The sequence below is a fragment of the Terrapene carolina genome, unplaced genomic scaffold, assembly GCF_002925995.2.
Source record: "Terrapene carolina triunguis isolate 2854851 unplaced genomic scaffold, T_m_triunguis-2.0 Scaffold232, whole genome shotgun sequence".
Taxonomy (NCBI): domain Eukaryota; kingdom Metazoa; phylum Chordata; order Testudines; family Emydidae; genus Terrapene; species Terrapene triunguis.
In genome coordinates, this window is record NW_020664583.1 from 8767059 (window position 1) to 8793664 (window position 26606).

A 26606-nucleotide genomic window follows, 5' to 3' on the forward strand; every position below is an offset into this window, starting at 1 on the left:
ACCAGGACATTGCAACAATGGAGAAACGCTATCAGGGCAAATGGAGCTCATCAATGCTTGCAGACTATTGCTGGACAGTGACAAGAGATGCTCCATTAAATGAATACAAGAGACAAGCCAAGAAGCGCCGAGTAGACACTGAATAGGACTAAACTATGTACATAATAGTTTTTTGCCTTTTGTTTCATAATAAATTTTATTTATATAACCCTTTTGCTGATTTTTAAAGTGTTACATAAACAGGACAGGTGAAATATCATGTAAAGCAACCATAAACACAAGAAAAGACCTAGGTTTACAATTTATGATTAAAACTCTACTATCTACACAATATACATAGACATAAAATGTAAAAGCTTAAATATCTTAGACACAGTAGCCAATCAGTTGTTTTAATTGTCATATTTGAATTCAGCACATCAAAATACATAATAAATAGCACATTTTATCTCTGAAGCAGACGACTTCTCAAAAATTGTAGACCAGTGTAAACATTGTCAAGTTTTTTGTAGGCTTCACAGCAAAGGAGTTTTGAGGAGGGATTTAAAGGTGGATGATGAAGTAGCTTTGCAGATACTAATGGGGAACACCTCCCAAGCATATCTGGCAGCATGGGAGAAAGCATACCAGATGTTTGAGAAGTTAACAAGTGAGTAGTAGAGGCTGGGATCATGTGCCGGTAGGAGGTGATCATCAATAGCTTAACTGCTTCCCATACCAGCTCCCACACCTCAAGAGATACTTACCATCACCACCTCCTCCCCCAAACCACTCACACTGAACTTGACAGCAAGAACTGTGATCCAACTCTATTTCATGTTGCAACTAGTGATACCAATAAATGGTAGAGGCAACAGGGGAAAGAGGAAGCCCCTGTCACTGACTTGTCCATTTGCCATTCAAGGCTTAGAAGTGTGTATGGCCAATATTAGAGAGACAAGGTATCTCTCCAATATCCTGGGACCAACATGGTTACAACTACACTGCACATAGCCAATATCAACAGCCGTTTATGATTAGCCCAGTACTAAGGTCATACACACATCTCTTTTTGCAGATTTATCCACTAAAATTGAGTCTCTGCAGTCTATAGGGTGAACTTAAGTACTGTGAACAAAATATAAAGCATGAACTGTGACAATGGTGAGCCCATTGAGTACCAGAGATTAGTTAATTCTATTTTAGCAGCCATTGACTAGAATATAAATTAAGATGGCCATAACATAAACCTCAATAAAGGTGGTTTCCATTGTACATCTATTGTTCTATATTTTTCATCGTTTGTTTCTTTATCAACAGTTCTAATAAAAAAATATAGTCATCATGTTACAAAAAAAAAAAATGTGTAGGGCTGTTCCAGTAGACTAATGTAAGCACAATGTGAACTGACAAACTTTGGGCACTGCAGAGCCAGCAGAGTTGGCTGCTAAAGTACTGTAATCTGGGATCACCTCTGATCTGATGGCTTACTCACAGATCCATGACTTAAAAAAAATAATAATAATAATAATAATAATAATGGGAAAAACTGAAGGAAATCCAAAGGATTCTAAGCTACTATTAGTAATACAACCTCTGTTCTCCCCTGCTGCAAATGATGCCTCCCCCTCCCCATACCAAAAATTTAAACAAAAAACAAATGTGGAAAACAAATATTTTGGCAATGCACAATGTGATCAGGATGATTACCCAGGGTACTTAACTCCATGAAATCTGCATTGCACTATTTTTTGTGACCTAAAATGTACAATGTGATATAGTAATTTATTCCATACGTAATAAGTATAAATGGAATAAATTACTATCAACCTTTATTATTAATTTGTATTGTGGTACCACCTAGGAGCCCAGGCCATGGACCAGACTCCATTGTGCTAGATGCAAATAAACACAGAACAAAAAGTCGATCCCTGCCTCCAAGTGGCTCATATAGCATAATCTAGTCCCCTAAATTATTCTGTTACTAGCCAGAACTCCCAAAGACACTTCTATTGACATCTCTGAGGGCTGGTCTACACTTACCGGGTAGTTCGACGGCTGGCAATCAAAGTTCCGGGTTCGATTTATCGCGTCTGGTCTGGACGCGATAAATCGAACCAGGAAGTGCTCGCCGTCGACTGCGGTACTCCAGCTCAACAAGAGGAGTACCGCGGAGTCGACGGGGAGCCTGCCTGCTGCGTGTGGACCGCGTCTGAACCGCGGTAAGTTCGAAGTAAGGTATGTCGAATTCAGCTACGTTATTCACGTAGCTGAATTTGCGTACCTTACTTCGACTTGGGGGGTAAGTGTAGACCAAGCCTGAGACTAATGCGAAATAACCAAGTACAAAGACAGATGGTGGACATGGAAAATGTCTTTCATTAGGCTACCTCTAATTATTTATGCTCTTGCTGTAACTAGACTGGTAAGAGATGTCACTATAACCTTATCCTGCTACCTAGAAGAGTAGTGCATCACGCCTAATACACATAACGGCTTCACACTAATAAAATGTTATGTCTGAGTAAATTCAGATAGTCATTCTGAAGAGTTCATCATTTACTCGTCCTAGATAATGAGGAATTGAAGGTTAAGTCATATCACTGGGATGCTAGTTTTCCTTATTTTGCAATATGGCATCAGATTTGCCCCACACAACAAGTCTGAACATATTAGTGAATTTCATACCAGTAATACAGCTATACAGACTTTTTTTGGTTGATTTCCTGTACAGGAGTACTCTTCTTAGTGTAGTGGGTAAACAGTTCATTTGTCTGCTCATTAAGTAAGTCCAGATTATTTATAAGTTAGTTTATTGAGAGAGACTATAGAAAAGCAGAAAACAAATTGTAAAACCTTTAACTATCATTTACAAATGTTGCAGTTGGAACAAAGTCATGGCAACAACAACAACAACAAAAGACTAATCAGTGGTTGGGTAACAACCAAAGCGTTATTCACCTCTCTATCAGGGGGAAAAACACTACTTATCAATTACAACTCTTTAATCAATCCAATTTGACTCTTAAAATGGATTCCCTTGAAAATCAAACAGAAACGTGTCAGTTTCTTAACATGATTATATATTGAAGGAAAAGATGCCCTCTAGTGGAATTTAGTGATTTCATGGTTATCTGTTCTTCTAAAAATATAATTTCATTTTCACATGTGCGATATCTGTAACTTCTATCTAAATCATATGAGTTAGGTATATAAACCCTTATGCAAGAAAGAGATACCCATTTGTATCTGCAAAGCAACTGGCATGACTTCACTGTGCTCATAAATTAACCATTGCAAGTTATTAGTTTTATTATTTCAAACTGAAAGTTTGGTGTCTAATTAGGATTTATGCAGTAGCTGGTTTTACAAGATTTCAATAACAAAAGTGTAACAATAAAATGCCACTCAGGAAAAAGATACAGTTAAAATTCCAAGAGACAAAAATAATCCTGGCAGTCAAATGGCAACTAAGCCACACTGGACTCAGACAATTTAATCTCTCTAAATCATAAGCAGGAAGAGATCACTGTAGAGCCAAATAATGGTGTGGCTGGAAACACATGATGTATATCCTGCCACTGTATAAAAGCTGATAAGCAGTTTCAGATTGCCCTTTACCTTAGTTTAAGGATTTAAAAAGTTCTGCCTGTTTTAACAGCAGAGGTTTTATACCCATTTCCAAGTTTCACTAATACACACACGGTTTGGAGTAAGCACTTCTCTCAATACACAGACAACTTTGCTAGTGGAGTTGTGGCCATCAGAAAGAATATACCCCCTTTACCTCAGACATTCATATTTGGTTTGTGTTGAAATTCTTGGTTACAACTATAGTGTAACCAATAATATGGTGACATGCATGCACCATCCACAAGCATTCTGCACTGCACCTCTTCTGGAAGGTCTTTGTTTCCCTTAACATATGTTCATCAACGTAACTGTTGATACACTGGAAAGGGCTCACAGAAGAGCCCAATAACGATTAAAGGATTGGAAAACATGCCTTATAGTGGAAGACTCAAGGAGTTCTATCTGTTTAGCTTAAAGAAAAAGTTAGGAGGGGACTTCATCACATTTAATAAGTATCAACATGGGGAACAGAAATTTAATAATAGAGGGCTCTTGATTCTAGCAAGCAAAGGTATAATGTGATCAAATGGCTGGAAGTTGAAGCTAGACAAATTCAGACTAGAAATAAGGTGCAATATTTTAACAGTGAGAGTAATTAATCATAGGCACAACTTGTCTAGTGATGAAGAATCCACCACAACCCTTGATATTTTAAAAATCACGACTGGATGTTTTCCTAAGAGATATGTGTGATGCTCTGTACCTCGGGGGAACACCCTATACCCCCATGTTCATCTTTATAAAATGATTGTGTGGTATCCAATGCACAGTTTGTCATGTTGGGTGTCTTCGGAAGGGTCATGATGCACTGAGCATGGCTGTTACAGTGATGTTATAGTAATTGTTACAATAAGGTTATAGGTTATAATTTCATATATATAGTTATGAGGATGAAAGCTTATCCTCGTGGCTTAAAGCAAGCCCAGGCAAAAACTCTCCAAGAACAGAGAGGCAGTTCACACCTCATCAGGGCATGCATGCGACAAACCCAGCCCAGCCTCACAGGAACAAAGGACGCTGGCCTAGGCAACAACAAAAGAATCTGTTAGACTCGAGTGAGTCACCCCCCTTCCTTTGGTCAGTTTGGAAATGCAATGAGGTAATGCTCAACTGACTCTGAAGGGAGGCGGGGGGCAAAGCCAAGAGGGAAGAAAGGACATGATAAAAGGGAGAGACATTTGCCATGCTCTCTCTCTCTCCCCCACCTACATCTACAGACACCACACCAAGCGACTGAAGCGCTGATAAAAGGGGAGAGCCTGGCTGAAGCGCAACCAGCCAGCCTGTGGTGAGAAGCATCTAAGTTTATAGGAACACTGAAAGTGTTAAGATCAGCTTAGAACGCATTTTGCTTTTATTTCATTTGACCAAATCTGACTTGTTATGCTTTGACTTATAATCACTTAAAGTCTACCTTTATAGTTAATAAATCTGTTTATTCTACCTGAAGCAGTGTGTTTCGTTCAAAGCGAGTCAGACACTCGCCTTGGGATAACAAGCCTGGTACATATCAATTTCTTCGTTAAATTGACAAACTCATATAAGCTTGCAGCATCCAGCGGGCATAACTGGACACTGCAAGATGGAGGTTCCTAGGGTTATGTCTGGGACCAGAGATATTGGCTAGTGTCATTCGGTTGCACAATCCAAGGAGCAGCTTACATGCCAGAGGCTGTGCGTGAACAGCCCAGGAGTGGCATTCTCACAGCAGAGCAGGGTAAGGCTGGTTCCCAGAGTCAAGGATTGGTGTGACCTAGCAGATCACCAGTCCATACAACACCAGAGGGGAACATCACAATATGCTCTAGTGCAAACTGGAATTAATTCAGGGAAGTCCTGTGTCCTATGGCCTGTGTTATACAGGGAGTCACACTAGATGATCACAGGCCTTAAAAATCTATGAACAGTAAAAACAGCTCTATATATGTGAGATTACAGTTCTGAAGTTTGCAACTGGTTCATTAAAGCACTGCCACTAGGAAGGATTATTTACTAAAATATGGTTAAGCAGGGACATGGTCACTTAACAAATGAGTGCAGCAGTCTCTGAAAGTCCCTAGGGTTAGCCATCTCATCACACTTAGACTACGAGGAGAACGTCATGTAGCTTTGAATTTCAGAAACCCTCAGAGAGGAAGGAAGGTAAGTTCTCTTTAAAAAAAAAAAAACAGTGCTGCTGTTCACTTGCTTCCTTATGGTAACAAAGGACTATGACAGCCTCAGTGGCCTCTTCGCACACTTCCTGATTTACTATTGAACGTGTTCCTCTCAAAGCATTCATCTGTAACAAGAGTTTAAGCACATGCTTTTAGAGGTAGATATGAAGGAGGAGCTGGCTACTCAGGAGAAGTGATAGGACAGCTCTGCTCTTTTGGCATTGCTACAGCTTTCCACACCTTTCAGCCATATGTATATTCACTATTTATTAATAATATAGGGAAGCTAGAGAATGATTAGTTCTCCCAGTCTGACTTATGTAAACAGATGCACAAAGCTGAAAACATTGTTGGGTAGGTAGATAGCACAGGCTATATAAAGACCAGAGGTGCCAACAGTTTAATTTAGAGCTGGCAAGTTTTATTTTCAACTTGTAAAGTGAGCAAGAATTCATTGCAAGCAATTTTTTTTCCTTTGCCTAGCCTCCTGGGGATCCAGTTATTAGGTTAAACACCACAGTAGAAAAAAACAAAAAACTAACAAAAGAAACAACTCTCTTAGGTCTATAACTTACCTTGATAATGCTGAAGTAATCTATTCATCCTAACATCCCACACCTTCACTGTGTTATCTGTACCAGCTGCAGCAATGCATGTACCACTGGGATGAAAATCCACATGATTCACAAACCTATAAAGAAAAATCCAACAGTTTAAACTTGGAGGAATCCCTTATAAGAAGGAGCATTACAGTATGTTAGTGAAATAATATGGGGGCAGGAGGAAATCTGACTTAAAGATGCTAAACACAGCTCAAGTCAACTAACATTTATCTTGTGCTTCTCTCACACCCTTAAGGCAGGATATGATATAGCACTATTTTATATATATTTGTATTAAAAAGAATTTGATGACAATTACATGAGTTTCAGAAGCAAACCTTCTGGAATTTTGTAGATTTAGATGTCTTAACATTAATTTTCAAAAGTTAATATTTAATAGAAGTAATTATTTTTTACTAAGATCACAGGAGTTCTTAATTGGTGCTTGTGAGATACAACATGCAGCCATATCCTTTGAACACATTGTTATTTTAAAAAAAAAGTATAAAATCGATCCTTTGTAAGGTGCTTTGTAACTCTTGTTCCATTGATACAAGCAATACATCGGATAACAAGAAAACTGACTGCCCTATTAGCATCCTTACATTGCACCATATTAAGAATACCACCAAGCGCTTATATAGTGCTTTTCATCAAATTCTAGGTCTGTTGTGTGGAGGAACCATGTGTACTAAAAAGGCTTATGAAAAACAAAAATATTGTACCATGACATTAACGAGATCAGAATCAAAGGTCATGACATTAAATACAACCTTAATGACAAATTCAGAGGTTATCTTGAAACAAGAGAATTGTATGAAAAGGAAAACAAAAGAGGCAGTATGCAGTTACTGGTCTATTGAGGAGGTGTGTGTCAAATGATGCCATGGAATCGGAACCTAGAAATCATGGGTTCTGGTTTCAGTTCAATCATTGACTTGTTCTGTAACCTTGGACAAGTCCCTTAATATTGTGGTGGTTCAGTTTCAGCTATAAAATAGGTATAACACTTCCCTACCTCACAGAAGACATGTAGGAGGTTTGATTAATTTTATGAATGGTTTAGAGAGCATAGAATGAAAGGTACCGCACAAGTGCAAACCATTATTGCAAAGATCTTTTAATTATTGAACTTCATTAATTTAGAGCACAATAAAAATAAAGTTTTGGCAAATCTAGTGAAGAGAAGTGAGATTCAAACCTCCTTAAGTTTCCTAGAACTAGAGAGAGAGAGAGTGAGTGTGAGTGTGAGTGTTGGGGGGGGAGGGGACAAGAGATGTGAAAAGTTTCATTTAATGTGGTTTTGTCCTCAGCATAATGTGGCTAAAATGATTTCTAAGAACCGTTCTCTCATCTAGGCCACTAGATGGATGTTAAAACATGTTTAGCTTCATTTACACTAACATCCATGTCACTTTCAAGCCCAGCAGTAAGGGATCTGGAAGGAATGGTTGGTGACTAAAGGTCATTTCTGTGTAGCTAGGATCTATGTGACTGTGCAGTCAGTCACGATTTAACCTCTGCCAAACAGTGAAAAAAGTGTGGCAGGCTCAAATAAGACAGCCTTGTGTGTCTTGCCCCTGTGCATTCTACTGGTACTCACCCACCGTGCTCACAAAAAGAATGTATACATTCTCTGCTGGTTTTATCCCATAGTTTGATAGTTTTATCATCGCTTGCAGAAGCTATTAGTCTTCCATCTGGAGAAAATCTAAAACAAAGATAGGAATTATAGCGAAGTTCAGAACTAACAAGAAGCTGGAGGGGATAGACAGTATGGGCTAGATATAGATACCTTACTCATGGTAGGATGCATCTTAGGGTTTGTCTACAGCATTATTTAGTTCACAGCATGCTGGGATGTAAATCTACCCCGCACTAGCCTGCCATGCACTAAATGTCATTGTGGACCCTGCTGTTTTCTAGTGCACTTCGATCTACTCACATTTCAAAGCAGGGTAGATCAAAGTGCACTAGGGAATGGTTAGTGTGTAGCAGCAGGGTCCATGGACACTTAGCATATGGTAGATTTACACCCCAGCTTGCCGCAAGTTAAATGTTCATGTAGACAAGTACTTACTCTTTGAGTAGTCCCACTGATGTCAGTACGACTACTTGAGGAGCAAGGGTAGCAGAATGCAGAGCTAAATCTGCAAAGCTGATTTCTATGATTACTGAGAAAAGCAACCTAAAAGGACTGAAATTATTGAACAGCATGCAGATAGATTAAATAACTCTTCAGAAAAAATGGCTTAACTGATTTCAGATCATCTATCCCACTTGTTTTCATTTAAGGCTGTTTCAAGTGCTTCATTTCTAGGCCCTGCTTCGGACAATTTCTAGATTCACTACCAGTAGGAAAGGTAATTTATTTGTCCTCAAAATGACTATATTTCTGGTTAAGACTGTTTAGGAGAAGTTCAAAATAGACAATAGTAACTGTAGCATTAGAAACACTGTTTGACAGTACCAAACAAGTGCAACCTTAAGCCGCCCTCTCCAACAATGTCACGTAGGCAAGTAGTACCACGGAGATCGACACATCTACTCACATGCATAAATCTTTACAGGATTAAGGCTTTAGGTTGCAATGAAAGAATTACAGCCATGTGTATAACATAATGGGTGTGACGTTGCACTCTATAAGATTTTATGAAAATATGCTAATGAGTGTGAATATAACGTAACTGGAATATGCTTCATGCAAAAGGTCTCATGTAAGGTATCATTACAAATCTTATAATCTACTGAGTGTGGTCATCCTGTTTGTATGTATCTATCATTCTTGTATCTGAAACTAGAAATATGAAATATAACTCTGAGGGCCTATTGTAATTATGCAAAGTGTGGGCCATTAACGGTGGTTTGGAATCTTGATGGCTCTCATCAACCAGGACAATTGACTGTGGATGGCTCTGTTTGCTTGCAGGCCTTCCTGTGAGTCAGGCTAGGAGGAATGAAGGCTTGGGGTCTCACAGGACATGTGACCATGTCACCTGGTACTGAAATCCATCTTAAACCTGGTGCTTTTCCATTTAGAAGGGGAGGAGGGGAAACCCCAGAGAGGAACAAAGGATTCCCTCCTTGTGCAAAAGTTATATAAAGGGAGTGGAACAGAACAAAGGGGGCTGAGAAATCCCCTAGCTACCACCTGAGTTGGAACAGGAGCTGTACCAGGGGAAAGGATTGTGCCCAGACTAGGAAGGCATCCAGTCTGTGATAGAAGCTTATTGAAACATCTCTGAGGGTGAGATTATCTGTAATCATTTTCTTACTGTATTAGGCATAGGCTTGCGTGTTTTATTTTATTTTGCTTGGTAATTCACTTTGCTCTGTCTGTTATTACTTGGAACCACTTAAATCCTACTTTTTGTATTTAATAAAATCACTTTTTACTTAACCCAGAGTATGTATTAATACCTGGGTGGGGGGAAAACAACTATGCATATCCCTCTATCAATGTTATAAAGGGCAAACAATTTATGAGTTTACCCTGTATAAGCTTTATATACAGGGTAAAATGGATTTATATGGGGTTTGGACCCCATTGGGAGCTGGGCATCTGAGTGTTAGAGACAGGAACACTTCTTAAGCTGTTTTCAGTTAAGCCTGCAGCGTTTAGGGGACGTGGTTCAGACCTGGTCTGGGTTTGCAGCACACAACCGTGTCTGGCTCAAACTAGGCAAGGTTCTGGAGTCCCAAGCTGCCAGGGAAAACGGGTTAGAAGTAGTCTCAGCACATCAGTTGGCAGTCCCAAAGAGGTTTCTGTGATCCAACCCGTCACAATGGGGATAACACTATTTCCGATATCCCATCAGGGTATGAAGAAGTGAAACAGAAGTGCATCAGGGTAAGAAGAAGTGAAATAGGGCTGAAGTAACTAGACAGTTAGCTTTTCTTCTGAACAGAAAAGAACACAAGAATGGCCATACTAGGTCAGACTAATGGTCCATCTAGCCCAGTAGCCTGTCTTCCAACAGCAACCAGTGCCAGATGCTTCAGAGGGAATGAACAGAACAGGGCAATTTATTGAGTGATCCCTGGATGGGGACCTAGTTCTTTTTTTAATGCAGTTATACTTTTGGCCTTCACAACATCCTCTGATAAGTTCCACAGGTTGCTTGTACAACTGTATGAAAAAGTACTTCCTTTTGTTTGTTTTCAACTTACTGCCTAAAAATTTCATTGACCCCTGGTTCTTCCATAAGGTGAAGGAGTAAATAACACTTCCTTATCCACTTTCTCCACACCAAGTCACAATGTTATAGACCTTTATCATATCCCCTCTGAGGTTATCTTTTCCAAGATGAAAAGTCCCAGTCTTTTTAATCTCTTCTCACACGGAAGCTTTTCCATACCCATAATCATTTTTGTTGCCCCTTTCTGTACCTTTTCCAATTCTAATATATCTTTTTTGAAATGGGAAAAGCAAAATTGCACACAAGGTGTGGGAGTACTATGGATTTATATAGGGGCATTATGATATTTTCTGTCTTGTTATCTATCTCTTTCCTAATGGTCCATAACATTGTTAGCTTTGTTGACTGCTGCTGCACATTAAGATGTTTTCAGAGAACTATCCACAATGACTCCAAGATCTTTCTTGAGTGACATCACCCTGTATAGAACCCATTGTGATATTATACTCCATGTTTTTATGGAAATATGCTTATGAGTGTGAATATAATGTAACTGGAATATGCTTTATGCAAAAGGTCTCTTGTAAGGTATCATTACAAAACTTATGATCTACTGAGTGTGTTCATCCTATTTGTTTGCATTTATTATTTCTATGTCTGGAGTTAGGAGAATACGATATAAACTTGTATTACTGAGGTAAATATGTTAAGTGGAAGCCATAAGGGTGCTTCAGAATCTATGAACTGTGAATGGTTTTGTTTACCTGCAAGCCTTCCTGTGTAAGTGTCTCCCAGCTACTAGGTAATAAAGAAGGAGGTCTTACAGTGACATGAGACCATGTCACCTGGTACTGGAATCCATCTTAAACCTGGTGCTTTTCCATTTAAAAGGAGGAGTGGGAATCCAGGGAGACAAAAGATTCCCACCTTGTGCCAAAGATATAAAAGGGGGTGGAACAGAACAAAGGGGGCTGCCAATCATGAGAAAACCCCTAGTTACCACCTGAGCTGGAACTAACAAGAACCGTACCAGGGGAAAGGATTGGACCCATACTAAGAAGGAGTCTAGTCTGTGAAAGAAGCTTATTAGAACATCTCTGAGGGTGAGATTTACCTGTATTCAGTTTCTTAAATGTATTAGGCTTAGACTTGCATGTTTTGTTTTATTTTCCTTAGTAAAATACTTTGTTCTGTCTGTTATTACTTGAAACCACTTGAATCTTACTTTTTATACTTAATAAAATCACTTTTGTTCATTAACAAACCCAGAGTAAGTGATTAACTTGGGGAGCAAACAGTTGTGCATCTCTATCAGTGTTATAGAGAGCGGACAATTTATGAGTTTACTCTGTATACGCTTTATACAGAATAAAACGGATTTATCTGGGGGCTTGGACCCATTGGGAGCTGGGTGTCTGAGTGCTGGAGACAGGAGTACTTGCTGAGCTGTTTTCAGTTAAGTCTGCAGCTTTGGGAACATGGTTCAGACCCTGGGTTGGTGTTGCAGCAGGCTCAACAAGACAAGGTTCTGGAGTCCCAAGCCATCAGAGAAAATGGGTTCAGAGGTAGTTTCAGCACATCAGGTGACAGTCCCAAGGGGGTCTCTGTGACAGAACCCGTCACACCCATCATTTTGTATGTATGGTTAGGATTGTGTTATCCAGTGTGCATTACTTTGAATTTATCAACATTGAATTTTATCTGCTATTTTGTTGCCCAGTCACCCAGTTTTTTTAAGATCCTTCTGTAACTCTTCACAGTCTGCTTTGGACTTAGTTATCTTGCAGACAATACAAAATTACTCAACCATTGCCACCTCACTGTTAACCCCTTTTTCCAGATCATTTATGTAGGTGTTGAACAGCACCAGTCCCAGTACAGATTCTTGGGGGACCCAGTTATTTACCTCTCTCCATTCTAAAAACTGACTTTATTCCTACCCTTTCTTTTAACCAGTTACTGATCCATGAAAGGACCTTCCCTCTTATCCCATGACTGTTTACTTTGCTTAAGAGCCTTTGGTGAGAGAACTTGTCAAAGCATTTCTGAAAGTCCAAGTACACTATATCCACTGGATCACTCTTGTCCACATGTTTGTTGATTCCCTCAAAGAATTCTAATAGATCGGTGAGGCATGATTTCCCTTTACAAAAGCCATGTCAACTCTTCCCCACTCTCACTCACTCATGCCCGTCACCCCAATCAGGATATGGGCCGCCAACCACAGATCTCCAGAGTCCTTTATCCTGGGCCATTTGCTCTAGCTGGTTAATCCTCCTGGTTGCAAGAAGGGTAATCGGCTTAGTGGCTTCCTCACGACTTTCACCACCCAGCGTCATGCGTCTTCGAGTTGAAGACCCTTCTTTTTCCAGGCTAAAAGTCTCTGTTATCTCTATTGGCGTTTCTGTAGCAAGTTAATTTTTTACAGGGTGGAGTTGCTAGCCCCACGTCCAACCCTCCTCCTTTATCCTGACTTGGGACAGGCAGATGGCCCCAAAGGGCCACTCTGGTGGAGTTCAACTCTTCCCCACTATATTGTATTCATCTATGTGTCTGATCATTCTGTTCTTTACTATAGTTTCAACCAATTTTCCTGGTACTGAAGTTAGGTTTACCAGCCTGTAATTGCCAGGATTGCCTCTGGAGACTTTTTAAATCATGGGTGTTACATTAGCTATCCTCCAGTCAACTGTACCATGGCCGATTTAAAGGATAAGCTACATACCACAGTTAACAGTTCTGCAATATCATATTTGAGTTCCTTCAGAACTCTTTGGTGAATACCATGTGGTCCTGGTGACTTATTGTTTAATTTATCAAGTTGTTCCAAAACCACCTCTGACACCTCAGTCTGACAGTTCCTCAGATGCATCACCTAAAAAGAATGTCTCAGGTGTGACAATCTCTCTCACCTCCTCTGCAGTGAAGACTGAAGCAAAGAATTCATTTAGCTTCTCCACAATGGCCTAGGCTTCCTAGAATTCTCATTTAGCACCTCCATCATCCAGTTGTTTCACTGATTGTTCGGTGGGCTTTGGCCTACTTCTGATGTACTTAAATTTAGCTGTTACTTTTTGTGTTTTTGCTAGCTGCTTTTTAAATTCTTTTTTGGCTGGCCTAATTATATTTTTTGACTTCACAGAATTTATGCTCCTATTTTCCTCAGTGGGATTTGACTTCCAATTTTTGAAGAATACCTTTTTTCCTCTAACCACCTCTTTCACCCAGTTGTTTAGCCATGGTGGCATTTTTTTGGGTCCTAAAAAAAAAAAACCCACAACCACACACAGTAAAAGGGTACACATAGTTTAAGCCTATATTATGGTGTTTTTAACTTTTCCATAGAGCTTGCAGTCATTCACTCTTGTGACTGTCCCTTTTAAATTTCCTTTTTTTTTTTCCTAGTTCCCTTTTTCAAGTTAAATCAGCAGTTCTCAGAGAGTCATGAGGCTATTAAATGGGGGGGTTGCGAACTGTCAGCCACCACCGCAAACCCTACTTTGCCTCCAGCATTTATAATAGTGTTAAATATAAAAGTGTGTTTTAATGGGGGGGGAGGGGTGTCACACTCAGACACTTGCTGTGTGAAAGGGGTCACCAATGCAAAAATTTGAGAACCACAGAGTTAAATGCTACTGTGGTCAGTTTCATTGGCATTCCACCCCACCCCCACCCCCAGTATGTTAAATTTAATTACATTATGGTCACTATTACTGAGTGGTTCAGCTATATTCACCTCTACGACCAGATCCTGTGCACCATTTAGGACTAAATCAAGAATTGCCTCTCCCTTTGTGGGTTCCACGACTAGCTACTCCAAGAAGCAAATCATTAGTGGTGTCTAGAAACATTTATCTCTGCATCCCATCCTGAGATGATACATACCCAGTCAACATGGGGATAGATGAAATCCCCCATTATTACTGGGTTTTCTGTAGCCTCTCTAATCTCCCTGAGCATTTCACAGTCACCCTTACCATCTTGATCAGGTTGCCAGCAGTATACTCCTACTGCTATAGTCTTATTATTCAAGCACGCAATTTCCATCCATAGAAATTCTATTATACTGTTTGATTCATTTAAGATTGTTACTATAATTGACTTTATGCTTTTATTCCCCCACATATACTGCCACTCCCCCACCAGTAAGACCTACTCTATCATTCCTATATTTTCTGTACAGTGGTTTTACCATGTCCTATAGTGGAACAATGGCAAAGTTCCCATGATGCCTATTATATCAATATCCTCATTTAATACCTCAAGTTCAACCATCTTACTATTTAGACTTCTTGTATTTGTATACAAGCATTTATAGTTTGTCAATATTTAGTTATCTGCCTTTGTTTGACTGTTTCTCTTCAGTTCCTACCTACTTGATCAACTTCTATCATCTCCTCTTTATTAGACTAGATAGTGTCCACTTTAATAAATCCTTCTCTCAGGGATGGGTCTGTCCAAACTGTGTGCACCTTCATACCTGTTGGCTTTCCCCCAGTCCTAGTTTAAAAACTCCACTACAAGCTTTTTAATTTTACATGCCAGAAATCTCGTTCCATATTGGTTTAGGTGGAGCCAGTCCTTCCTGCATCCGCTCCTCCTTTCCCAAAAGGTTCCCCGGTTTCTAATAAACCTAAATCCCTCCTCCCGACACCACAGTCTCAGACGGCATGGAGACCCTGCTGTTTGACTATCAAACTGGAACTGCACATAGAACTGGAAGCATTTTAGAGAATGCCATCATGGAGGACTTAAAAATATCTATATCTATCTTACCTACTGTCCTAAATTCGGCCTCCAGGACCTCTCTCCTATCTTTCCCTATGCCATGTACCATGGCTACTGGTTCCTCCCCAGCACTGCATACAAGTCTATCTAGGTATCTCAAGAGGTCTGCAACCTTTGCACCCACAGGCAATTCTCCATGCAGTTCTCCCAGTCATCACAAATCCAACTGCTAAAGAAAAAAAATTTAGATGTTGCATTTACTTGGGGGTTGGGCAACAAGGATATATGGATCTCTATACCTGTTCAAAATTATTTCAGCTCAGGATTGATTTGAAGCATAAGGCAACGTTGTTACACCAAAGCCACCTGTTGAATGCACTCTTTGTTTTAAGACATACATCACCACCACCACCGTTTTTTGCCAGCAGGTTGTACTTACTTGGCACAGCGAACCCAGTTTATGTGCTGGCTCAAGGAAAAGAGAAATTTCTGTCTGTGAACTGTCCATACTTTGACTGTTTTGTCATCAGAAGCTGTAACCAAGGACTGTCCATCACTGGAGAACTGAACGCTTCTTACAGTTGCCGTATGAGCCTTGAACACAGTAGATTCTCCTTTGCTGGGTAGAAAAAGGAGTGAATGATTTTTTTAAGTTGCACAAGAGGCTAAGACACTATGTTCTAAACAGCCTGAAGCTTGTGTACACTAGACAGTGTTTCTAACCACTATTTCTATGGACACCATATACATTTACATTAGGAGGAAATTGTTGACCTATCCTGAGCAGACAAGTGTTTAGGAACAATACAAAACATAGCACTAAAAAACTGCTCTATTTGATTTTAGTTACTGGAGCCCATCCTAACTTGAGACAATTTATGTTTGTGTTGTCTATAAAGAGGTAAGAAAAAGGACATGTTTTTAATTAGTGTAAATCAAATAGTCTGCTAAGAAGACTGTTTACATCAGTGATGCTCAACCAGTATACAAAGACAAGAACAATAGTGGCTGAAATTCTGGGCTGACATCAGGTCTTAATTGTCACCGCAACGAGGAAAAAGAAGGGCATAAAGGAGAGTTTCAATTATAGTCAGATAAACCATTGATACCAAATGGAAGCGTGTCTAATATTTATCACAAGATAACATCACAGCAAATACTTTTCCTACACAGCATCTTCTGAGAAATACATGACTTACTTTAAATCAGACATACCAGAAGTGGGACAAAGTGAGACCAATTTAAAAACACAAACAAGCTACAGAATTTAATATTAAGTATCATTAGTTCTTCCTCTTGCCAACATTTTCAAAGTAGTGCAGAAGGTATTTTTCTGGCAAACAAATACAAGACTGCAGTACAAAATCCTGAGAATTTCAAGATTCAATAGGTGCCTGGTAGGCTACCAGTCCTGCACCACTCCCTAGTGTACGGGGGGCTAGCAACAGCACAATGCTGAACGATCGAAGAGCTCAAGCCAAGAGCTGAATGAGAGAAGTGGTGGGGTTTTCTCATTAAAGATAATATTTAATGGACCAGCTCCTAAGTGCTGTAACTAGAAATCCAGGTTCTGTTACCAGATTCTTGAACCCTTGAATTCTAAGAGACATGGGGTGCTGCAGAAGGAATGCACTCAGGCCCTGGGAAGAGACAGATTTCTCTTATCTTTCAACAGCAAACCCTCATTTGACTGGCTCCAAAATAAATCCCATCCAGTCCTAATCTGCCAGAAGACTAGTGGCCTCAAGTCTTAAAGGTTGACAAGGGAAAGGGAATTCTGGGTTCTGGAAGCTATATAGAATATCCCCTAGTTTTAAAGAGAGACTATTGGTAACTATTTTTTCTTGCCAACTCAAAAAGCTTCAATTGGCATTTAAATTAAACAATAGTGTGAAGTGGTAAAATTTGTAAACATGGTCCAACAACAAATCTAAGGCCCCAATTCTGTAATCTATTCCCTGCAGACAAATTCTGCACCCATATGCAGCCCCAGTTAATTCAAAGGGGGTCCATTTGCTGAGAACAGTTTGCAGGGGCCCCAAGTATTTTACCAAGAGGTCCTTTCTCCATATAGTGCAGATCTCTGCTTCTTAGAAACACCCCCCCCCCACCCCTTATCCACCAGGGAACTGATTATAAGAGCTCACTGGTCACTCCTGAGAACCTCACAGGGCATTCAGCAGTCAGCCCTCCCGGGTGAGCCCACCCTTAATTCCCTGATCTTGCCATGCTTGCTTGACGATAAGATACGGTCTCCAGACACGGTCACAATCATCATTGTAAACGCTCATAATAAGGGTAGAAAAAGTGTCTCATTGAGTTTAAATTCTTTATTTTACTAATTAATTTTAAAAAACCCTGGATTAGAGAACAGGATAAGTGGGATCAAGGAAGATCTGAAGAGGAAGGAAGAAATCTCAAAATGGATAAAATCCATGTTTTCAGAGTAAGACATGCAAATATTAATTTGGTACTGAAAATTTCTGAACTACCTACCTTCATTTTTAATGAAGTCAAGACCTTCTCACACAGTATAACACTAACAGCAATGCTACTAACCTTCATGTTTTGTTAAGTTACTCAAGACTATCCTTATTGCTTTTTAAGTTCTCCCCTCACTAAAGAGATTGCAGCATATTTGACTACATTTAATCAAGCTGTGAATTTAACACACTAAAGAGACATCTGACTTCAATGAAAATATCAAGTTTAATATAGCTATAGAAGTTCAGTGACTGATAATACTAAACATACACACAAAAGAGTACTGCAAGTTGCCACATAAGGAGCTGCCTCAAGACAGGCACAGGTGGAATAATTCCCTTTCCATTCTAGCTTACTTCTGAAATGGCAACCACACATACAGCTTCAATCACTGAACTGATATTTTCAAGGCACTGAGATTTCATCCAGCACCATTCATTTAAATTCAGCCTCCCCAGAAGATCTAGTTTTTCCACACAATTTACACATTCACTTCCAAGAACTCCAGTAAGTGGTGTTTTTTTTGTTGAATTCATTTTCAGGATTACACATATTAGCAGCCAGGCTCTGGATGCAGAAGAAGAAACTGTCACTCCCTTTTTTCTGTCTAGATGGATGAACAATGAGGTTAAATTTTAATTAAATATAATTTATCTAGTGTCTTTAAATATACATATTTTTATATTCAAGTGTGTCATATTTCTTCCAGGGAAGTTCTACTAAACAGAAGTTAACTATAACTGAAATTGCAATCTGCACATTTTCATCCTGCTTCAATGTAAGTGTAGCTTAACTTTATCCAATTTCACTGTAAAATGGATCTATTGTACAGCCATGGTGTCATTATGAAGGTACAATGGCACCTCCATATTAAAAGAAATTGAGATTTGCACTAAAAGCAGGGATTAAACTTTTGTTATATACGAATAATAGTGCATCTTCCCTAAATGTATTACTCACTCTGAGTACAGAACAAAAATTTAAAGAATTTACAAGAGAGCCTATTAGTTTATGAATAAGAGTTTTTTAAAACGGGTTTTGAGGCTGGGGGGGGCAAAGTAATTTTTTTTTATTCTTCTAGCAAATAGATTCTGGATTTTTTTAAATCTGACTCACTTCTAGATTGTAACAAGAACTAGGGCACAGGCTAATTTAGGCTTAATTTTTTTTGTTAACAAAGTAATACAATTACTCAGCCATAAAACGTTCCAACAAAAATAGAAATGATTAATTTTAGAGTATCTTCCCTGCTTCTTGGGCTGCTGTGTTTAGTTTCAATTGCTAAAGAGTACAAACCAAACACCAATAAGAGAGACCCACCACGAGTCTCCTTCCCTCTCAGGGCCCAGACTCACTATTTCTTTATAGTCTTTAACAGTAGCACTTCCCAGAAAGCCACCCTTCCCCAGCTCTCTGGGCTGGAATCCTCATGCTGGCTACCACATAAAGGGGAAGATCACTTCCCCAATTTAGTGAAAGAGGAGGGAGACATTCTCAGCTCCATACAGAGGTCCAACAGATGTTACTTGTAGAAAAAGAAAAGTTGCAGACAGAAGTGTGATATGAGTCCATGTTGCACGCACACCTTTGCCACTTACGGTGTATTTCAGTGGGATGAGTAGTAGATGGGCCTGCTCTGGGCTAACTAACATACTTCGATCATTTTAAAACAGCGGCACAGAGTCTGGATGGTTAGAGGAATGTTAAAAATAATGGTTAGCAGCTGCCAGACAAGCATCTCAAAGCATGTTACAAACATCAAACTAAGTCTTCTAATCTCCCAGTTAGGTAGGCCACCATCGCAAATTTTAGAAATGACGAAAACTGAGGCACAGAAAGGGTAAGGTCCCATGCAAGTCCATGACAGCATCAAAAATTTAGGTCTCCTGACTTCCAGGCCTGTGTTTTAGCCATATACCATCATTCTGCTATTAATGGGACAGAGAGTTATTAATCTTTAAGTCAACAATTAAAATTTAAAACCAGAGGTCATGAAAAGTCACCCATTGTTTGGTGGACTACAACAAGCAAGTCAGAAATCCAACTCCTAGAACAGATGCCTATATTACAAAAACTGAGCACTGTATTTGTTAGTGCCAGAGCAAAGCAAAGGACTAATGAGCCATGAAACATGAACTGGGAGGGACACCAGTAGGTAACTATTTAAGTACAGTATTACAGCTGTGTCAGGAAGTTTACACTGATATTGTCTGTGCTGTACCTGTTCTGTAGACAGAGGATTTCAGTCTCTAGGGCTAACAAGCTGGCATCTTCTTCAGGACTAAATTCACTTTATAGAAGAGTTCTATGCAGAATGGCTGTTGCATCACCTAATATTTTTTCCTTTAGCAAATAACAGATTCCCAACCCTCACACTGGAGCACTCCTGCCAGTGGAAATCACACACCACAACTTAACATAAAAGAGTTAGGAAGCAGGATATACTTACACATTTGGAACCCATAAACGGACAGTTTTGTCTCTGGAGCCTGAGGCCACCAGATGGCCAGAAGGTGAAAACTGAACACACATCACTGCATCTTTGTGACCCACAAAGCGATAGGCTCTCATTTGGGATCTCATACTCCAGATCATCAAGCACGAATCCATAGAGCCACTTGCTAAATTTAGAGGAAAAAGACTCATTTAATATCTTCTCTGAGTACACTGGAACAATCATACACACTGAAGGGATCAGCACAGATTTCAGCCCTTTCAAACACTGGTTCTCTCCACTGAATTAAGACCTTTGTTAACCCTGGGGCACCACTACAATTCTATATTTTATTGGCAATTCAAACCAACCATTCAGAATCACTTATTAATTGAAAGTAGGCATGGCAACCCAAGCTAAGAGTTAGTTCATGTAATTCTGTTATTGAAGTAAACAAACAAAAAAGTACAAACATTGTAAGAGATATTCCAATAGAAGGCAATACACACATGTGCAGAGCCTCTAAGATTTGAGACTCAGTGTCTCTTCATCAAAAGATTTTTTTCTGTTGGAGAGCAAACAGCAGTCACGACTTTGCTTGGTTAATTATCCAAATGTAGATACACAAAGCAGACAAGTCCAGCAAGTTAGAGACATATAGAAAAAACACTTGTGACAGTGCTTTGTGCCCCAGGAACCCAGCTTTTCTATGGTTACACAGTTACCAACATATCCTTCTGAGGCACTGCTTCAGATGAATGTTCCCAGCCTTCTCTATGCCACTGACCCTGATGAAAGTGCAGCTTCCCCTACAGCCTGCCATGTTTTATATGTCCGTAGTGCAGTGGACACTTACTGTGATGTATAATGGCACAGATATTCAATGGCAACTTACAGAAAAATATTAGACAACAAACCTCTAAAATGGTGACAATTAAAATACCTCTTCAAACTAATCCTACATTTAAACTACAAAAACTGTGGGAAAGGGGTTGATTTTTGTGGAGGGTTTTAAAGCAAACAAACAAAAAACAGACAACTATGTGGTATAAAAATCTTAGCCTGCCAACAGGCAAAAGCATCATCTTTATGTCCCTGTCAGAGCACCAAGTGGGACATATCTCCAGTGAATGTAAAACATGCCTAGAAAAAAAAATACAGATTAGTTTTTGATACTAGGTTTAGATGCTATAGTATCATAATCACAAGAAGATTTTAATTAGTTTCAGTTGTGGCAAAGTACTAAACAGCTTTTGCTGGAAACATCCTTTTATTTCACAGTCATTTCAATACAAAAAAGAATAGCTCTCTCCTTTCTTGGATCGGATTCAGGATTAACCTAGACCAGTGTTTCTCAAACTGGGGTTGCCACTTGTGTAGGGAAAACCCCTGGTGGGCCAGGACGGTTTGTTTACCTGCCCCGTCCGCAGGTCCGGCTGATCATGGCTCCCACTGGCCACGGTTCACTGCTCCAGGCCAATGGGAGCTACTGGAAGCGGCGCGGGCCGAGGGACTTACTGGCCGCCTCTTCCAGCAGCCCCCATTGGCCTGCAGTGGTGAACCACGGCCAATGGGAGCCGCGATCGGCCGGACCTGCGGACAGGGCAGATAAACAAACCAATCCGGCCCACCAGGGGCTTTCCTACACAAGCGGCGACCCCAGTTTGAGAAACACTGACCTAGACCCATTTCAGACAGGATGTTCCATTATTCATGTTCCTTTAAAGGGAAAAAATTCATACATTTCCATTCAGTGGCTTTTTGCCAGCAACACCTTTCCCTAAAAAACATTAGGATTAAAATAAAGAAGGCAGCTAAAAATATGTGGATTGAGGACAGGGCTGAGACTCTAGAGATATTAATTCTATTCTTAAGTATGCTACTGATTCACTGTATGATAAAGTTACTTAACTGCAGTACCACAATTTCCCTATCTATGAAATGGGGAAAATAGCACTTAGCTATCTCTGTAAAGGACTTTGAGATATAAGCAGTATTTTGCAGTTTATTATTGGAGAGTCATTAATAGCATTGGGTAGGGTAAACACCCCAGTAAAATGGCATCAAATGAAAGCTCACTTCTTCAGCTTAAAAATATGAAGAATCAAATATAAAGGATGGGAAGTGTACAGGTTGCTTGAATATAAAGTAGCTGACTCAATATACCTGACTCAAATATTTTGAGTCTTCCTGCCTGCATTTTCATTCATAGAAGTGCTGTACCCACAGCACTTGTTATGTAGGACTGTAGCACTGCTCTTGCTCTGCAGTTGCTGGCCTGAACCTAAAAAGAAAGACCAAGGGAAGGGAGACAGGAAACAAAACAAGAATAAAGGAGCCACTGAGAAACAAAAGGGAAACAGGGTAGGAGGGAGTGGTAATTAAGAGAATATGCTTAACTTTGATAGTCCCTAATTTTCAGAGCAAAGGGTTATGTGGGTTACCAGGGTCCTGATAAGGGATACTGAAATATGCCTTCTGACAACCTATTGGACTACTCAATTTCAAGGTGCTCAGCCCTGCTGTATCTGTATGTGTCTACTACTGGACACCTTTGCCATATCATTTCTTTGTTCACCACCTCTGCAACAGACATAGCAATTCTCTCCTGTACTAAAAAGCACAGTGGGCCTCAATGTAAGTAGTAGGCCAATGGACAACTGTCAATTTCTATTTGGTTCTCAGGAAAGACAACTGATTACAATGCAATGCATTGTATTAATGGACAGTAGAAGGAAAACAAGCCTTGGTTTAAGTCACACCAAGTAAAAGTGAAGTTTTACCATACAGTGGTTTCAGAGTAAAGTGAGGCACACAAATATGCAAGACACAGTGTAACACTCAATGCTCCTTGCAACTTTGTCAGGATAAACATGCACTCACGCACACACTTAAAAATGCCATTTCTAGAATTTAAGCAAAAATGTGGGCCTTTCAGCCTTGAAAATAATTCTTCAGTGATCTACAAGTGATTATTTCTGAGCCTGTTTTGTAACTCAGCAGCTCTTTTAATTACATTGAAAAAAGAAGAGACTTGTCAGGTGACTGTCAGAACATAAAAAGATAATTTACCCAATTGCTTCTTATTGAGACTGAAATCCACACTAGTGATGGCATCTCGATGGCCTTTAAAGTGTTTCTCCAGAGATGGATCCTCCTGAAAGACAATAAAATTTAAAGAATATAGGCTAATGTTAATAGAATATCAGGGTTGGAAGGGACCTCAGGAGATCATCTAGTCCAACCCCCTGCTCAAAGCAGGACCAATCCCCAGACAAATTTTTGCCTCAGTTCCCTAAACAGCCTCCTCAAGGACTGAACTCACAACCCTGGGTTTAGTAGGCTAATGCTCAAACCACTGAGTTATTAATAGTGACCTTAGCACAATAAAAAAAAAATTACATATTTTTATGACAAGGCTTGGCAATTTCCCCACCCTAAAATACTCAAGGCCAGATTTCCAAAAAGAATAGCCCAGCACTGGGTGATAAAACAGTATGCGTGCAACTACTTGTATAATTATGCATACAATTACAAAAACAGTACATGCAGCTAGTCAGTTGCACATCAAAAGAAAGGTGTGGGGGAAGGACAAAGAAGAAGCAGAACAGAAAGATCAGAACTAGCAGCAGGGTAGCTATAACATCACTATCTCACATCATTTGTATGCTTAATGAGATTTGTGAGAAGCCAGCAGACATTGGTGGCCAACTACCAAAGTATATTTTTTTTAGCCCACTAGGCTACAAAGCAATAAACCTAGTTGCAAAAGACACCTCCAAAAAGTGAGGGTGATTTCAATAAGAATTCATAAAAATAGTTTTGGTTTTTAAAACGCCAGCAGGGAAATCCTCACGGATCCAGCTACTGCACGTCTCCCTCCCTGTGCCTAACCCAACCGGTCCCTAGCTCAGAAAGGAAAGTGTTAGCGCTCCTTTTCAAACGGACGGGGGGCTGCATCGAGCACCCCACGAGGCCACACAGCAAAACTCAAAGGCCCTGTCCCGCAGCTCAGGCCAGGCTTCAGGATCCTGCAGGGAAGTACGCGGCAAAGCCCCCCCTTGGAGAACTGCCACCACCTGCGGGGGCGGGGGGGGCAGAGCCGCGGGGCGGGCGGGCTCTGCGGTTGGCAATGACTTTTTGCAATAGTAACAGGGCTGCAACACCCCCCTTAGCCCCTGGCTCCACCCCAGCCCCGGCAAATTTAGCCCCCCCGGCCCCACTCCCAGCGCCCCGGCCCCTACCCCTACCAGGCCGGCGGCGGCGGCCATGGCGTGCGGCGGGAGCTGCCGGGCCTGTCGCTCTGGCCGCGGCGCCGGTTCAGTTTCCGCGCCTCCCCGGCCGCCTTAGTAACGGCGTCAGGCCCTTAAAGGGAAGGCCGGGCCGGGCTTCGCCTCCGACAGAAAAAGCGGCCCGGGGCTCGCTTGACATCATGGCGGGGCGGGAAACATGGGCGCGCGCGCGCCTGCTGCGTGCCCACACACTCGTTCTTACACACTCAGTTCCTTCAGCTGTGCACACTTCTGCTGCCTGACACACATACCGTTCACGTGTGCACATTCATACACACACACTTCACATGTGCACACATGCAATTCACACGTTACTCCTGAGGGCATTCTATGCCAAAAAATAAAAATTCTGCACCAAAAAATTAAAAATTCTGGGCACAATATTTTAAAATTCTGCAAGTTTTATTTGTCAATAAATAAATGCAGATGTTCCAGTATGGCAGTGAGGAGCACAGGCCACTGGCTGCATGAAGGTGGGAGCTCAGCCTGCAGCCACCCCATCCTGGGGACATAGACTCATTGGTGAGGCTGCATCCGACCTTGACACACCAGAAGGCCTGGGCCTGCCCCTCTGTGCCAGGCGCACCAGGTGTGGGGCAGGCAGGATCCAAATGTGGAGGGGCTCAGTGTGGGGTGAAAGGATTCTGTGTGGGACAATCTGGGCGCAGGCAGCTCAGTGGGGAGGTTAGGCAGGTTGCCAACTTTCTAATTGAACAAAACCGAACACCCTAGCCCCACCCCTTCCCCGAGGCCATGCCCCTTGTCCCACCCCTTCCCTGAGGCCATGCCCCCCATTCACTACATTCCCCCTCCCTCCATGGCTCACTCTTCCCCACCCTCATTCACTTTCACTGGGCTGGGGCAGGGGTTGGGGTGTGGGAGGGGGTGAGGGCTCTAACTGGGGGTGCGGGCTCTGGGGTGGGGCCAGAAAGGAGGGGTTCGGGATGTGGGAGGGGACTCCGGGCTGGGGCAGGGGGTTGGGGTGCAGGAGGGGGTGAGGGCTCCATCTGGGGGTGCAGTTCCTGGAGTGGGGCCGGGGATAAGGGGCTTGGGGTGCAGCAGGGGGATCCAGGCTGGGGGTGGGGCAGAGGGGTTCAGGGTGTGGGAGGGGTCTCTGGGTTGGGGCAGGGGGTTGGGGTGCAGGGGAAGGTGAGACTCTGTCCTGGGGTGCAGGCTCTGGAGTGGGGCTGGGGATGAGGGGTTTGGGGTGCAGAAGGGGGCTCTGGGTTGGGGGGGCTCAGGGCTGGGGCAGGGGGTTGGGGTTTGGGGTTGAGGCACGGGCTTACCGCCAGCGGCTCCCGGTCAGCAGCACAGCAGAGGAGCTAAGGCAGGCTTCCTGCCTGTCCTGACTCCACGCTGTGCCCCGGAAGCGGCCAGCAGGTCCAGTTCCTAGGCGGAGGTGCAGCAGGCGGCTCTGCGCGCTGCTCTTGCCCGCAGACACTGCCCCCATAGCTCCCATTGGCCACTGTTCCTGGCCAATGGGAGTGTGGAGCCAGTGCTCGGGGCGGGGGCAGCGCACGGAGCTCCATGCCCCCCCCTCCTGCCTAGGAGCCGGACCTGCTGGCTGCTTCCAGGGCACAGCGCGGTGCCAGGACAGGTAGGGACTAGCCTGCCTTAGCCCCGCAACACTACCGACCGGACTTTTAATGGCACATGCACATTTGCACATACACACCAGGGCCATCTCACCTGATGCTTCCCTCTAACTGTGCTCCCAATTGCCACTGCCTCCCAATTCCCTCACCTGCATGCCATGCTGTGGGCTGCCCCAACCCTGGTCTAGCTCTGCAACAGGCAGGGAGCTCTTAGCCCCTGTGTGGGGACCCAAAAGCCTTCAGCCTCCCCAGCATGCAAGAAATCACACTTACGTATGATTCATCTCTAACCTGAAGGGACCACTTCTGGTATCAGGAGGACAATTCACATCTCATCTACGTGAGGGATGTTTCCTAGTTATAGCCACTAATGCAGCTGAAATAATAACATCTAGGTCTGATAAAGCACTTTTCATCTGCAGCTCTCAAAGGAAACCCCTAGAGTGGACAGATAAACCCTACAACCTCGGATTTACACTGGTGCTGTTTACCCTGGTTTCGCTCACGGCTACTGCATGGATGCAAATCATGACTTAGAATGGTTTTGCATGTCAGCGCTAGAGG

The 26606-nt window shown here is 41.7% G+C and overlaps 1 protein-coding gene across 2 annotated transcripts in view; it reads right to left on the reverse strand.

Annotated features, from left to right (window-relative positions):
• The window catches only part of POC1A (POC1 centriolar protein A), a 115444-nt gene extending 90982 nt beyond the window's left edge, over positions 1–24462 (reverse strand). For both annotated transcript variants that reach the window (XM_024195641.2, XM_024195638.2), the window contains exons 1-6: positions 24406–24462; positions 23228–23312; positions 20171–20342; positions 15677–15856; positions 7974–8081; positions 6344–6459 (exon numbers count right to left, since the gene is read on the reverse strand). In XM_024195641.2, coding sequence (XP_024051409.1) covers positions 6344–6459; positions 7974–8081; positions 15677–15856; positions 20171–20342; positions 23228–23312; positions 24406–24426 — 682 coding nt within the window. In that variant the 5' untranslated portion in view covers positions 24427–24462. The remainder of the gene's footprint in view (positions 1–6343; positions 6460–7973; positions 8082–15676; positions 15857–20170; positions 20343–23227; positions 23313–24405) is intronic.
• Positions 24463–26606: the final 2144 nt, after the last annotated feature.